The following is a 13,084-nucleotide window of genomic DNA, read 5'->3' on the forward strand; positions in this document are numbered from 1 at the left end:
CTATTTCAGGTGTTTTTTCTCAAAGAAATATCAGGCAACTGTGCAAAGATACTCACTGAAGCATTGTTTAGACATTACAAAAATATTAAGCAAAAATTTAAATGTCAACAATAGGAGATTGGTTAGTTAAAGTATAAAAAAAGTATGAATACAATGAAACACTGTGATCTTTTAAAATGATGGTGCAGATCGATATTACTGACCTGGAAAAATTTTTAGGATTTATTTTGAGAGGAAAAATTAGGTTACAAAATATCTGTATATTATGATCCTAAGTATATATATATATAAGTGTAGTTGTATTATGGCTGACTATATACATAAAAAATGTTGGGTACAGTGTATACTAAAATGTGAGCCATTGTTATCTCTCTCTATGACATTATAGGTAATCTTTATTTTCCTCTTTTTAGTTTCTCCATATTGTCTTTGGGGCAACATTCATGCATTATTTTTGTAATTTATAAAAAACAATCCATCCCCATTTTCTTGAAGCAAACAAATCTATGCTAAGCCAAATTGTTTTACAAACATTTGTGTAGTGCTAATTCATTAAGATGTACAAAACCCATAAGCAATCTGGAAAAAATGGGCCAGCTAACAACATAAGAAACTGATAGAATACTCTCTAGCTGGAGCAACAGCTGAGGCAGGGGTCAGAGTTTAGTTACTGATGTCCTCTTGACGTGCTCCATGCCCTCTAAGGGAATCACTTGACTTCTTCGTGCTTTCACTTTTTTAAAAATTTTATTTTACTTTTAAACTTTACAATATTGTATTGGTTTCGCCAAATATTGAAATGAATCTGCCACAGGTATACATGTGTTCCCCATCCTGAACCCTCCTCCCTCCTCCCTCCCCATACCATCCCTCTGGGTCGTCCCAGGGAAAGGGAACGCTGCTGCTAAGTCGCTTCAGTTGTGTCCGACTCTGTGTGACCCCATAGATGGCAGCCTACCAGGCTCCCCTGTCCCTGGGATTCTCCAGGCAAGAACACTGGAGTGGGTTGCCATTTCACTTGACTTCTTCGTGCTTTCACTTTTTATCCAGGGAAAGGGAACGCTACTACCTCCCATTTATTGTTTTAAAGAATTGTAGCTGGTTTACAGTACTTGGATTCTCCAGAAGAAAGTATGGTTATTATGAGTAATTCAGTGTTTGGATGAGTCAGAAACTTGGAGGCAAGTGTTTTCCAGGGGTCCTAAAAGAATTATGAAAAAGAATATTCTGGACAATTCTCTTCTACTTCAAAAGAACACAGCACACCCTGAAGAGTCAGAAGATAATTTTCTCTCTCAAACCACTCTCTGATTTCTCATGATCAGAGAATTACTCATCTGGGAGCCATACATTTACATGGTCACAATTTATCAAACTTCTCAGAAGTACTTTAGAAGCTATTAGAATCAGGCAATGCACTGCCTGAAGATTTTCGGGGTCCAAATACAATAGCTGCCATTTCTCAATCTCCTCTTGAGGTGGGCCCATGGGATTTCAGACGTGCTCCTAAATTACGTCATCATGTGCTTTCAGAGCTGGGAAGTGCTAAATTTCTCCATTCCCTGACTAAGTTGATCAGGAGTCCCAAAATAGGTGACAGGGGACACCTATGGAAGCTGGGAGTAAGACAACAGGAGGGTGAGAATGTCAGAAAGTGAGAGGACACCACACTTAAAGAACACTTTGCCCCATTGCCACAGGGGCATTTGAAACCAGGTTGGCCAGATTTTGTTGTTGTTGCTGTTCAGTCACGCAGTTGTGCCTGACTCTCTGCAACCCCATGGACTGCATCACGTCAGGCTTCCCTGTCCTTCACCATCTCCCGGAGCTTGCACAAACTCATGTCCATCGAGTCGGTGATGCCATCCAACCATCTCATCCTCTGTCGTCCCCTTCTCCTCCTGCCTTCAATCTTTCCCAGCATCAGGGTCTTTTCTAATTGGTTGACTCTTCACATCAGGTGGCCAAAGTATTGGAGCTTCAGCTTCAGCATCAGTCCTTCTAATGAATATTTAGGGTTGATTTCCTTTAGGATTGACTGGTTTGATCTCCTTGCAGCCCAAGTGACTCTCAAGAGTCTTCAACATCACAGCTCAAAAGCATCAATTCTTTTTTCACAAGGGCATCTAAAACAAGGTTGGCCAGATTCTTATTTTCCCATAATTTTCATTTTTCAAAAGAAAAAGGAAATACAAATGTGTACATCTGACTTTTTTAAACCAGTGTAGACCAACCATGTTTGAATTCTAGGTTCTGCTCAGGGGCTGCCAATTTGGACTTTTGCTCTGAACCATGGTGCACTTCCCCCTGCAGCAGGCAGTAGTCCACATGCAAGGCTGATGGCAGCAACCTGGGCTTTGTGTCCTCAAAGGCTTTGTGTCCTCAAAGGCTTTGTGTCACACTGCAGAAGTCTGAATCAGATCCTGAATCCAGGGAGTCTGTCCATCTCTCTGTTTTGTTTGTTTCCAGAAGACAGTGAGAGTGAAATAGGCATGAGGCTAGTAAGCACAAGTTCTGTTTCTGACCTCAGCTTTGCCATTTAATAGTGTTAAATCAATGAAGCAAGCAGGCTGTCAGACTGGGGTGGCTCCAATACTGTGGCAGCCTGTGTAAACAAACCAAACTCTATGCCTTGGAAAGTCTCAAGGTTACAAAATTGAAACTAAGGACAACCAATCACAAATAGCCACTTGGGCTTTAGATACAGCTAATCACTAGTTTCCTCACTTTGCTTCCACCTTTTCTCTATAAAAGTCTCTTGTTGAGCTCCTGTGGGTGGAATGCCCTTAACCCATTCTGGTTTGGTGCTGCCCAATTCAAATTGCGTTTTGCTCAAATAAACTCTTAAAAATTTTAATATGCCTGGGTTTATCTTTTAAAGGTAGATTTGTGAGATCTGAGGGTGCTGTTTAATTCTTCTGTACTTGTTCCTGTAAGATAGGGAGAGATTTCCTGGAAAGAGTCATGACAAGGATTGAGTAAGATAACATATCTAGAAAAGTTTGGAAACTGCTGTTGTTGTTTGTTGTGTAGTCGCTAAGTCATGTCAAATTCTTTTGCAACTCCATGAGCAGCAATCTGCGAGGCTCCTCCATCCATAGGATTTTCCAGGCAAGAATATTAGAGTGGGTTGCCATTTCCTTCTCCAAGGGATCTTCCCAACCCAGGGATTGAACCCATGTCTCCTGCATTGGCAGGCACATTCTTTACCACTAAGCCACCTGGGAAGCCCTGCTTTGTAAATTACAAACTACTAAACAAGACTAGTTATTAGTTGGTCAACAAGTATTTATAGAGTGGCTGCTAAACAGGCATCTGTTACATGCTTGAGGCCACACTTGAACAAGTGAGACATAATCTCTGCCCTTATGAAGCTCATAAAAATTCCATTACTGCAATATAAAAGCACTGTGAAGGAGATTTCCAAAATATTTGGGGGATATGTATTAAAGGAGCTTGTTATTTCCTAAAAATCATTCATCAAAACATGGTTTTCTGCTCTCTCTTTGCAACTTGGTTGACTAGAAGATAAAAGCAGGCTGGAGCAGTCTCCTTGAAATCTATCTACCTTAGAGCACCGTTTCCCCGAAGAACCACCAGCCTGAGGATGGAAAGGCTAATAAGAGGGGATGACTCAGGCCACAGGAAGCAGACACACATCTCTCAGGAAAGAAGCCAGGATTTTTGTAAGCACTGAGGCAGACGTGGGCTCCATTCTAAGGCTGAAAAATTGAGGAAGATTGTTTGACTCACCAGTGTTGGTACTGATGTAATTTTCAAAAAGGTTTGCCAGGAGTCTGTTGGATGACTTCTGAAATATAGCCACCACTGTTTCATTAAGAAAGTCTTTGTTCTTTTCAAGCCAGCCACTGATGTTATAAGGCACCTTTGGAAAGGCATGTAGTTCAGGTAACAAAAAAGGAGAATGCATAAGTTCCTTAGCAAATTATGTAATTCTTTTAAAAAATCATACATCGTGTATGTCATTTGAACTTAAATCAGTTTAATGTAACAGTACTTAAAAAATACTCCAGAAACCTATGTGCAACCCAAAGAGCTTCTCAGGCTTTACCATTTATACTGTGGAAAAAAAGGAAGAGAAAGGGAGGGAGGGAGAGGGAAGAAGAGGCAGGGAGGGAGAGGAACACTAAACCAGAGGGGGTGGAAGAAATAGATGGTGTTTCCAGGACAAACAATTCACATCAGCCCTCCTTCATATAGGCAAAAGTAGATGGAATAAAACAACTGCCTCTGACACAAGGTGAGCACTCCATAAATGCTATAGCATTTCACTGTAAATATTATTATAATTAATATTCAAGGATATCAAAGAAGAGAGTTACAAACATATCTAGGTATAATTGGCAGGTCATTTTTAGGTCGAATATTATTTTATCCTTTATCAGTTCTCTTTCTTCTACCCAGAATCACTGACCAGAATCATAAAAGCAGAATGAAAGGGCACAGGCACGTATGTGAACACACACACACACACACACATATACCCCCAGTGGGGAAATGAGGTGAGGGAGTGAGGGGCATTAGGAATCTTTGTTGGTCATAGTTTAGAGACCATTATCTCATAGTGACTCTTTATGAGAGAATGAAAAAAAAAAAAAAAAAACTTCAGTAAAAAGATCAGTTGAAATCACTCATTCACACAATGTGCAGTTGAAAGAAAGGATGAATAAGGAAAAGCCCGTGCCTTTGATGGTCTCCGAGACTTTCTGAAACTGTCTTACTTTGTATTGGGTGAGAATCTACTTTTGAAATTTTTGACCTCTGTTATTATAGTATGGTATTTCATTTCCTAAGTACTAAAAGTCTACACCAACTTTTTTGGGGAACTGAGATTTATTTTGTTCATCTCTTCATTTAATCTAAACTTTACAGATATATTTACTTATATATTATCTAAAAATTCGGACTGAGTTCATTTGAAATAGAGGCAAGATAATTCAGGGCTAAGGGTCTAGAAGTAACCTACCACTCCTGCATAATGGACAAGTTCAAAGTCAGCTTCATATTTCTTCTTATTGTCAGGCTTGGGCTTCTGGAAATGAACTGACTTTCCAAAATGGTTGTCAAAAAGTTTGGTATTGAAAGTCACATCTGTAGCCTGATGAAACATACATTCTTCTTCGAGGATGGAAAAGATGCCCATTGGTTGCTTGGAGATACAGATGAACAGTAGATGAAAAAACAAACAAAAAAAATACTAATAAACAGTATTTTCACTAGGGGATGAGTGTAAATTCTTTCCCACAAACCTAATTAGTTGACAAGGGATCTTCACTACATACAACTAGACCATCATCCATTCAACGAATATTTATTAAATATCTACTAGGTACTAGACACCAGCAGGAGCTGTCAATGCAGTCACGAGCCACATACACAAAGTATCTGTCCTCGGGGTGTTTAGTGGAGCCGACCGACAATAGACAGATAAACTCTAAATAAATAATTTAGTTTGCTATAAGCACCCTGAAGAAATCATGCAAAGTAGAGAGAGAGAGAACGACAGAGGCTATGTGAGAACTCTTTTAGTAGGCGAGTTCAGTAAAACCTTCTGATCTGAATGAGAAGAGCAAATCCTGAGAAGACATGTATACAAGCATTCTGGGCAGAAAAATGAAGAGTGCAGAGGCCCTGAAGCAGGAGCACTCTTAGCAAGTTGGAGGTCCTGCCAAAGACAAGTGCGGACTGAGCAGAACTAGTTGGAGATAGCGTGTGGGAAGAGAGGGCTGCAGTACAGGAGCCTAGAGGCTTTCCAGGCCACGGGAGGACGTTTGGATTTTATTTTAAAATGAGAGGCCTTTGGAGATTTTTTACAATAAAGTGATTATGATTTAATTAATGCCTAAAACGGATTATTTGTTTTGGTTGGCAAAGAAAAGCCTATTGGCTAATCCTGACTGTGGTCTCTATTGGAAAGCCAGTGAGCAAAAAATGGTTTTTACATTTATAAAGGGTTATTTAAAAAAGCAAACAAGAAAGGATATGTGATAGGAAATAGAGGACCCAGTCAACAACCTTTGTCTCTTAAGGGCCTTACAGTAAAGCTCTTAGACTTTGTGGGCCGCAGAGTCTCTGCTGCTCCCTGCCATCAACTCAGCCATTTCAGTCCTGAAAGCAGCAATGAATGTGATGATGTTGCATTCAAACTTTATTTCCAAAAACAGGCTGCAGGCTGGATTTGGCCTGCAGGGCCATAGCTTGCTGACCCCTGATCTAAACAAGTGATGGTGTTGGAGACTGTGAACGGTTACTGAAACGTGACATGGGTGTTAGTGGAGCTGGGTCACAACTTGCTGATGGATAGAATGTGAGGTGTAGTAGAAAAAGGAAGGCTGACTGCAGTTTTGGTTTGAGCAAATGGGTAGCGGATGTTGCCATTAACTAACGTAGGGTACATACACAGGGAAAAAACAGCTTTGGTGAGGGAAAGATCAAGGATTCCTATACTTGCAAATCTACTTGTGAGTTTATATGTTCATTTATCTCCTTCACAAATATTTTTGAAATGCCTTCTATGAGCAAATCACTGTACCAAACACTTCCGGCTATAACAGGATAATCACACATGGGCTCTGGCTGTAGAGCATCTAACTGGGCGGGCAAGACATGCACATAATAAGCAGACGATAAAGCAACAGAAAATGTCATGAGAGTTCCGAGATAAAACCATGATCCCTTGGCCCAACAACATAAATTTCATGATTCTCTACCAACCCATTCTACCCAAGAACCACAAACTCAGATTTGGGAGAGACCTTACAGTTCTGGCCCAACCCACCTAAAAGCTCATTGAATTCCTTTTACAATTTCCCTCTAAAAAGTAGGCTAGCTTAGGCTTGAATATTTTCATGGAAAGAGAACACACCAACATCGAGTTAAGGCTCTGGCTGGGTGATATAAAAGAAGAAAATTTCTTTGGGGTTTAAAATCCTTTGTTTGAAATTATGCCACTGGAGCCATAAGAATGGGTCTAATTTGGATGATTAGATACTTGAAGAACATGTTTTTGATCCACCTGAGTCTATTGTTCTAATGCATGGACTATGGTCTTCTACCTCTTTTGTCTAATCTCACAGGCTTAGAATCTGCATTTTACAGCAAATGCATTCAACGACATTCCATCAACAACTCTTGGACATCTGGCACATATTGTACAACTCTTGTACTCCAGCACATCTTCTTCCCTCCCAAGTATCCAAGTGGGGAATGATGCAGTGAGCAAATATGCAAAGTCTTGCTCCTGGCAGCATTGACCTGGTGGGTTCTTGACAAAATGATAAATGTGGAGAGGAATAAGAAGGAAGGAAAATCTGATAACACTGAATAGCTGAGTCACCAAGTCTTGGAGGCGTGGAGTCCATTTCGTATTGCATATTTTCCTGCCACAGAAATAGTCAACCTTTCATGAACCCTAGAATGAATCATTTAAAAGATGTAAACATCTCCAGGGATGGTTCATGTTAATAAGATGGACATGTCAAAGCCTCACAGCAAGCAGCAGCCCATCTCCAGCAGAGCCACCTCCCATATATGAGGACTGCCATGTCCCTGGGACTCCAATGAAGCCATCTTCCATTTGGGGATGAATGGATGCTTTATGCAAAGCAAATAGATATCACAGCTCAAAATGTAACAATTAAACCACTGAGGAGGAAAAAGCTCTATTTCTTCAGGGTCTTCTCCATTTCTCCAATGCTTAGGAAGTATAAAACTTCTAATAAACATCAGGCCCTCTAGCAAATTAATCTCCAAATAGGTCAGGGAAAGAAGTAATTATGTTCTGCCTCATAGCATCAGTTGTCCTCTACTGCACAGTAAATGGTCTGAGTCAGTTGCCCTGACTCTGAACATTAATGCTGTAACCTCTCCCTCTTCAAATATTATCAGTTCAGCCCTCCTCTCTTTTACATCTGTCACTTTCTTGCTATTTCCATTTCCGCTATCCTGATTCAAGGCCTCTATTTCTCACTTGCTGTAACAACTTTTTAATCACCCTGACTCTAGCCTTTTCTCCCATTCCTGACCCCATACACAAACCCACCTGAGTAAACCCAACCATCTCTGACTACCCCATTACCCAGTGTGGAATCCTCTCTGGCTCACCATCACCTAAAAATAAGTTACAAATTCATTAAAATCCCTTTGCAGCCTGACTCCCTTTTTTTAACTTCTAAACCCTTCCCTCTGAATATTTTAAACTCTCGTCAGATTTTTAAACGCATCCATTACTTTCCTGTCTCTAAGCCTTTGCTCTTGCCCATCCCTCCGCATGCTTACTGTCTTCCTCTTTTCACCTGTTGAAATCATGTCCATTTCTTCAGACCCAGCTGAAATTATACCCCTTTCCCCCCAGGCCTTCGTATATTCCTGCAGGCAGAGGTGACCTCTGCTCTTTTGAGTTCTGTGAACCTTTGTGCCTTAACCACATTTATCCTAACATATTTTTACATTTATTAGACTTACAAATCTCCTGTTTGACTGCATACGTCCCAAGGGCAAGTGCTATTTATAACAAATGCTTAAGTTTTACACAGCATTTAATTCAAAGTTTTATACATGGTAATGAAGTATTAGGCCTAAAATTAAGGTCCAACATTTTGTGGGCTTTGACATCTGGGGAACGCCAGGAGAACCTAATCACAGGTTCCCCTCCCCACATGCTCCTGTGGGTTTTGTCCTCCAGGCTTGCAACATACTTTCTCATGGGAACAGGCACAGAGCCAGCTGATTCTTGAGTAAGGGACTTCAGTTCCCTACCAGCCCATGGAATTATTTAAACAAGCCAATCACATCCTCCAGTGGGAATCACTGGTCACCTTACCCTATTATTACCACAAAGCCTGCTTCCCAGAGCTCTCAATTATTCATTCTGCTTCTAAGGGCAACTGCCGTGCAGCCAGCCCCATATGGCATGCAGTGTCCTCCTCCCCAGTCTGTGAGTATATGTGACTATTAAGCTGCTGTAGATCTCATCTGTCTACTGCCAGGTGTCTTGTGGTCAGACATTCCCATAGCCCTAAGAGAAGAATCCCTCCCTCACCACTGGGGTAACAAGGAAGTGATCAAAACAAGTAGCTGCTAAATACACTTTCTTGTTAAAAGTTGAAAACTAGTAAAAGTTTTGGTCTTTAGACATCTTGCTAATTATATCCTCAGTTCCTTGAGTGCCAAGATGATGCCTCTGTTTGTATTTCTCCCAACACTTAGTAGAGTAGGTCCTGAGGTGACTAAAATCTAGGTCCTCAGCAAAGGAATTAATTGATAGGTGAACACTAAGACTTAGGGTTTGAGCTTTGGCATGGGCTGCTTTACTATGGGCAATGGTGAGGTAGAAAGCAGAAGTTGTGAGCAAAAAGACACAATGCAATATGTTTGAAGAAAATAAGTCATATGCATTCAAGGGATAACTAACTAGATATTAACGTGATTAATTTTATAACAAAAATACCAAAATTAGCATATCTAAAGAACTCTACTAGGGAAGTGGCAACACTCATTGCCAAGATGCTACCAGAATTCAAAATTATTTTAGAAACTTCTATGGGATATCTGACACCTTTGACTATTGGCACATGGAAATGGCCTATAGTCTGACTGTGGATTATTACATAGAAACAATCATGAGTTATTTAGCTAAGTTAGACAAATTATGTGAAAAATAGGTAATACAGTTAGGATTCAAAAACAGTTAAGATGATTGGTATTGAAGTCAATTTTCTCCTGAAGACGGTAAAAATCTAACAATTTATCCTAATCCCCATCCTGTGAGGGACTTTTTCCAAGATGGCTGAATTATTGAAAGAAGGATGTAGCTTTTCAAAGTGACTCCACTGCAGGGGCAACAGTTTCTAAATGTATAATTTTGGATGTATTTGTTTAAAAAAATAAAAATAATCTCTTTACCAATACCTATGTAAAACCATAAATATGTAATCATATGTTAATATTTAATATGTAGATTACTGATGTTCAAGTTCTAAACAAACTAGAATAATTCAAGTAATGAGGTAAGTGTAAGTTAATCCTATAATAGATCTGTTCACTGCATTTATATAAGGAGGTTACTGTATGCTTGAAGACCAAATTAACAAAGTTGGCATGAAAATGTGTTTTTTAGCTTGATATAAACTTTTTTATAAGTATAAAAACTCAAAACTTATATGTATAAAAACTTTTTCCTTATAAACACACAGATGCATTCTATATTTTATATGTAGTGATGTATTTTAGTTCCTTCGAACTTTGAAAAGTTCTCATGATGCAGTCTGTTTCAAGGAGGGAGTTTGATCATTAATATTTACTAAAAATTTCCTTCATGTAGACTGAACAAACACAATGATCTTTTCAAAATATAGAATCATTTCAAGAAAGGTTTTAGTATTCCACATTTGCCTGACCTGAACCTTTGAAATAACTCACAGGAAACCAAACACTTATCTTTTCCTTTTATCATTTACTCATTTTTCCCTTGTTTTATCATATCACTAGAAAGTACAATAGGAAATTATATCAATGTTGCTGGTGTCTTACTTAGAATAAGTTTGATTGTCATAAATAAGATAATAGGCTTCAGATCAACTACAAATCTGTAACACTCACAGACATATCAGGAGTTGAATAATGTCTGCATCCCAACTTCCTGCCTGAATACAGTGTTTTATCATATTTAGAGTAAGTAGATTTTACAGGTGACAACTGCCCAAAGTTAAAGCTGTCCCTTGAAGGAGCTCCAGTTCTCTTGTTTCATTTCTAATTAGAAAACTGTAACTCTAATAAGGCCATCAAACATTTCCCAGATCATGGGCGAGTCATTATTATCATTATTTTTAGTCAACTCACGAGTTGGTTCATTATCATCATTTTTTGAATCAGCCTGTCCCCTCCCTAGGAAGTTCACTGGTTATAAAATAAATAAAATCAATGTGATGTCCACTCCTGTTAAGAATAATGGCTATTTTCAAAGACGATTTAGTTTCATCTAAAGATCTAACATGTAAAATGGATGGGACAGTGATTGATAAAATCTGGGCCCCACAAAAGACAGTGAGAGGTTAGTCATCCTCACCCCTTTCTGAACAGGGTTGCTGAGAATCAAATGTGAGAGCAAAGCATAGTTGTCCAGACCAGTGTGCAGAATTCACTGCAATCCACAACTATTGCAAAAGATAAGGCCACATAGCTGCTCACACCCCATCATGCTTGCTCCTTTGGACAAAGCCACAGAAAAACCATATTGAATTCCCCTGGCAAATCTGGTTAATCTTTTCTAGAGCACATGGAAAGATTTCAGAGTGTAGGAACATCACTGAATTTGGAAACCATACACTGCAGCTAATTTACTAATAAACCATGAAGTATTGTCATAAATTACTTAAACTAACTGGTACTTGTCCAATTAAATGAACAAACTACATCCTGCAAGGTAGTGGCCTTGAGGATTTATGGCGGTTGTTTGTTTGCATGCTAATTTGCCAAATTTCGTTAAGCTGCTCTGGGTCTACTCATTCACCTTATGTTAATCAGCCAAGCCCTACAGTGTTCATATTTTCAGCTCTGTGTTTTTCCAGTCAAGAGCGTGACCATTTTTAATCTCAACAAGCTTCCTCATGCATTAACAGTGGAGGCCATGCATAAGCAGTAAATGTGTAGCGACAGTGTGAGTTAGAGATGATGGAGTAGGTAACAGATGTGGGAGTTTAGTTAGGATGCCACAGGGCTGCACAGAAAAACCATTAAGAGAATATGTGCAGAGCTCTTCTACCCTATTTCCCATCCCCTTGACAGAGCCAGGGTCCTGACACGGATCAACACAGCAAGCAGGGCCAATTCTTCTTAAACAAAAATGGATGGGGGAGAAACACGCCTCACCTTCTCAACAAGATCCACACAGGCTTGCAAATCCAGGCCAAAGTCGATGGACACCCAGTCAATGCCTTCTCTCCTATATTCCTCTTGCTCCAAAACCAACGTATGCTGATTGAAGAACTGTTGTAACTTTTCATTGGTAAAATTAATGCAAAGTTGTTCAAGACTGTTATACTTCAAGGTTGTGATTAGAAATAAAATTGAGAAAATAGTAATTATTGGAGGTGATGGATATGTTAATTAACTTGTATTGATTATTTCACAATGTATATGTGCACTGAATCAAGTTGTTCTGCTTAAATATATATTTTTAATTGTCAAACATACTTCAGTAAAAAAAATAAAATAGAAGTTCACTTGGAAAATGTAAAGAGAAAACCACAACCACTATCATATGTTGGCAAATAAACCCAATAAGTAAAAATTGCTCAATTATATTCTTAACCTCCTTCATACATATCTGCAAATTAAGATTATGATAGGAAATTAACATTTAATGATATTACAATTCAAAATCATAAAAGATGTCTTAATTTACCTTTATTTAAGGCTGAATTAATTTCTTAGCACTATTAATTATAATGATTTTTATTGTCATTTGTTAATATTAATAATAGCTTTTTCCAACCAAAGTAGCTGTTTAAGTTTGCACAGAATGATTTTCATCATGCTCTGACTACATCTTCTGACATTCAATTCACATAGTCTAATTCTCTTGTAAATATACATCAACTTCACTTTTACCAGATATACTTACATCAAGCATCTCAAAACCAGTGATGTCAAGAATGCCAATGAAGAATTGTCTTGACAGCTTGGCATCCAGGACCCTGTTGATACGTGCCACCAGCCACTTAAACATTCTCTCATAGATTGACTTAGACAAGGCACCAACAGCATAGGTCACCTGAAAACCACATCAAAAGTCGTCCTTTGCCTGACAACAGTGTTCATTTTGATCCTGGGTATTCTCTAAAACCAGCATACATTTATCTGCTTTCTGTGGTTATAGCTTTACGCTGAAGATAAGGAGAAAGGAAGAAAGAAGCAAGGACAGGAGTAAAGCGAGAAGGAAGGGAGGGAGGAGAAGGGAGGAGAGTTACTGGAAAGGAGGTGAGCTGCCTGGTGCCTCCCCACCTGACACTCCTGTGAGAGATTCATGTTCCTACCACTAAAGGACCAAACCTCCTGGGGTAGG

The 13,084-nt window shown here is 39.2% G+C and overlaps 1 protein-coding gene across 1 annotated transcript in view; it reads right to left on the reverse strand.

Moving 5' to 3' along the window:
- MYH15 (myosin heavy chain 15) overlaps positions 1 to 13,084 on the reverse strand; it is a 159,670-nt gene that overhangs the window by 96,485 nt on the left and 50,101 nt on the right. Inside the window, exons 13-16 of the mRNA XM_027514018.1 lie at positions 12,644 to 12,793; positions 11,890 to 12,060; positions 4,988 to 5,170; positions 3,754 to 3,886 (exon numbers count right to left, since the gene is read on the reverse strand). Of these exons, the coding sequence (XP_027369819.1) occupies positions 3,754 to 3,886; positions 4,988 to 5,170; positions 11,890 to 12,060; positions 12,644 to 12,793 (637 nt within the window). The remainder of the gene's footprint in view (positions 1 to 3,753; positions 3,887 to 4,987; positions 5,171 to 11,889; positions 12,061 to 12,643; positions 12,794 to 13,084) is intronic.

This window comes from Bos indicus x Bos taurus, chromosome 1, assembly GCF_003369695.1.
Source record: "Bos indicus x Bos taurus breed Angus x Brahman F1 hybrid chromosome 1, Bos_hybrid_MaternalHap_v2.0, whole genome shotgun sequence".
Classification (NCBI taxonomy): Eukaryota; Metazoa; Chordata; class Mammalia; order Artiodactyla; family Bovidae; genus Bos; species Bos indicus x Bos taurus.